A 3250-nucleotide genomic window follows, 5' to 3' on the forward strand; every position below is an offset into this window, starting at 1 on the left:
ATTTCAAAACAAAAACTTGGACAGAATAAATAATAAAAACAAACAAATGAACAAAAAGCTTTGTTCCAGGTCATGTTTTCTGTGAAGCCTTTCATGATATCCCTCCTGGCTGCCCCCGTCCCCGAGCACAGACACACATAAAACAATGAATCACCCTCTCTTCCAGACTCTTTCATGATTATGTATCTCTCTGACTAAACTGTAAGCTCTTTGATATCTGGGCCTGTGTGTGTTGTGTTGGATCTACACAATGCTAGAACTGTACCTGACACCGACTGGATGCTCAGCTGATGCTTTTTTAAAAAAATTAATCGAGCTGATTCTTGAGGCTTGGAAAGGATTCAGTAAGCAAGAAGGAGCAAGAGCCTTATCTCATGGGAGAGGAGTGGCATGAGCAAAGGTAAGGAAGCAGGAATGTATATGTTGCAATTACCAAGAACATTTGATTTGTTTGGTCAGAACTGAAGATTTACATAAGTGAAAATGCCTAGCACACAATAGATTCTTAATAAAAACTTGGTGAGTAAATGAATGAATGAGATCGGAAAGGCAGGCTTAGATCAGAGAGGAAAGGGCCTTGACTACTGAATTGAGAAATCTGAGTGTTAACTAGTTCTTGACACCCAGGGTCTTTTCCCAGTGTCAGGAAGAGAGTGTGTTCTTCAGCAAGTCCCTTGTACATGTTTCCCCCTAAATAACAAGGAAAAGTAGAGATAAGTGGAAGTCTGAAAGTGACCAATTTCCAAACTCAGGAGGAAGAAACATCTTCTCATCCACCCAGGAGAAGTCCTACAGTGGAGTTTTAAGACATCCAAAATCCCTCAGATGAAAGGGCATCACAGAACATTGGCTGGAAAAATACATGAATCTATTTAATATGAACCATGCTTGTCTTTGAGAATAGTGTATGGATTTATTTTGGTTAATTTTACTATATATATATATATATTTTTTTTTTTTTTTGGCTGTGCCGCGTGGCTTGTGGGATCTTAGTTCCCTGACCAGGGATTGAACCCGGGGCCACTGTAGTGAAAGCATTGAGTCCTAACCACTGGACTGCCAGGGAAGTCCCTAATTTTACTACATTTTTAAAATTTAAGGAGCACACCTTTGCACACAACCCCAAGATGACAAGGAGTGATGGGGAAGTGATGAGTCTCTGAGCTGCTCTGTGAAAGAATTTGTTAGTTTTAGGTTATAGTTGTTTCGAATCTTCAGTCAAATTCTACAAAAATCTTAGCTGAGAGGAAATGCAAATCTCAGGGAGCATTTTAAAAATCTATTTTTGGCCCAGTTATGATGTAGCATTGACTGGCTCCAGAATTTTTAACATTACTGGTTAGAAACCACTGGTGGCGGTCAAAATGACTTGTAGCTTACAAAGCATGTGGGCATTCTTTTTGGAGAAAGTAGACAAGAAAATTTGAGCTGTTGTTTCATGTAATAAAGTAGAATCAAGTGATAAATCATTTGGGCTGTATGCGCAAATGGACAGTGACACAGCTAAATTGGTCACAATTGTTCACCACAGGCCAACTTCATGATAGATAAAGGGCTATATATCAGCAATGTTCCCTTAGAAACAGTCCTGATGTGTCTGTGAGCAGGAAAATAATTCTATGGCTACAATCAACAAAGAAGTATCAGGCTAGCTCACCAAGCCCAACCAAACCCCTATCTCGCTGCAGTTTTATAAAGATTAGCATATCACATGAGCCAAATGCTGTGCCCCAGTGTAAAAATATGATACTGTTACTTTGTAGAAAAAGTGTAAGCCCTGCTCTTCAACACCAATAAAATAGAAGCATTCATAGATACTGAGTTCAGTGTGATCCAAAAACTGAAGCATAAAATAGCTATCTGGTAACAGAACATTTTAAAACATCAAGACAGATGAGAATTCGGGCTCGGAAAATAAATGACTATGAAGAAAGATAAAAAGAAGAGAGATCTGGGGTTTCTCTGAAGACCCGGCTCTGCGGCCAAGTCCTCCCTGTAGCGAGCTGCCATTGCCATGGAAACCAGTGGGAAGGGCAGTGGGGGCCTGTGACTCCCGCGCAGGGCGGCGGGGGGTGGGGGGGGGGGGGGGTTCGGGGTGGAGACGGGGTGGTGACCTATGACTGGTATACTGTCCCCCAGACCCTCTCCAAGAGACTCCACCGAGCTGCTGCTTCCTGAACTCGCTCCCAGGAGTGGTGCCCCAAAGCAGCCAGGAGAGACCACTGTCCCGCCACCTTGATGACAACACCCCCGTGTCCCCTTCTGGCTCAGGCTGTCAGAGCGCTCTGTCCATGGCCTCTCCCAGATAACCAGCAGTCTATACATCAGCAATGGGGTGGCAGCCAACAATGAACTCATGCTGTCTACCAACCACATCACGACAGTCATCAACGTGTCGGCAGAGGTGGCCAACACGTTCTTCAAAGACATCCAGTACGTACACGTGCCGGTGGTAGATGCTCCCACCTCGCACCTCTACGACTTTTTTGACCCTGTTGCAGATCACATCCACAGCGTGGACATGAAGCAGGGCCGAACGCTGCTGCACTGCGCCGCCGGGGTGAGCCGCTCTGCCGCTCTGCCTCGCGTGCCTCATGAAGTACCACTCCATGTCGCTGCTGGACGCCTACACGTGGACCAAGTCATGCCGCCCCATCATCCGGCCCAACATCGGCTTTTGGGAACAGCTTATCCATTATGAATTCAAGCTGTTTAGTAAGAACACCGCTCACATGATCAGTTCCCCGGTGGGTATGATTCCGGACATCTAACGAGAAAGAGGTCTGTTTGATGATGCCGATGTGAGCCGTCCCGGTCAGCCCCTGACATCTACTGCAAATCCTATATCAACATTGAACGTTGAACTTTTGTTGGTAAAGGAACTAGAAACCACCTTTTAGAAGGGCAAGCAAAAAGGGCAGGGGGAGTTTTTAGCTTAGTATGCCTTATCTTTAAAGAATAAAATTCATTAAAAGTAAAATGGTGACAATGTTTCTTATCCTGTGAGCGGCACGGCATGGCTGCTGCGGCCTGGCAAGAGAGGAGGGTGCCGAAGGTGGTGCCCAGCTCAGATGGACCTGAACCCTGGGACCTGCCGGAGCAGACTACTAACCCAGGGGTGAGTCACCCGCAGCCACTCCTCCCACCCACCCAGCGCCCCAATCCCACCTGCTTCTTCCCAATCCAAAGCCAGAGGCTTAGACATCGTGGTACCCACTGTGTGCTTCTTACAGTAAGTGCCAACCTGCTG

General features: G+C 45.9%; 1 protein-coding gene across 1 annotated transcript; it reads left to right on the forward strand.

The window, feature by feature from the left end:
* The first annotated feature begins 2238 nt into the window (after positions 1-2238).
* On the forward strand, positions 2239-2805 carry DUSP21 (dual specificity phosphatase 21). The gene is given in 4 exon segments (XM_029241275.1): positions 2239-2279; positions 2281-2574; positions 2576-2768; positions 2770-2805. Coding segments are annotated over 4 exon segments (564 nt in total).
* The last annotated feature ends 445 nt before the right edge of the window (positions 2806-3250 follow it).

The sequence above is a fragment of the Monodon monoceros genome, unplaced genomic scaffold, assembly GCF_005190385.1.
Source record: "Monodon monoceros isolate NGI ecotype Baffin Bay Population unplaced genomic scaffold, NGI_Narwhal_1 Super_Scaffold_22, whole genome shotgun sequence".
NCBI classification, from domain to species: Eukaryota; Metazoa; Chordata; class Mammalia; order Artiodactyla; family Monodontidae; genus Monodon; species Monodon monoceros.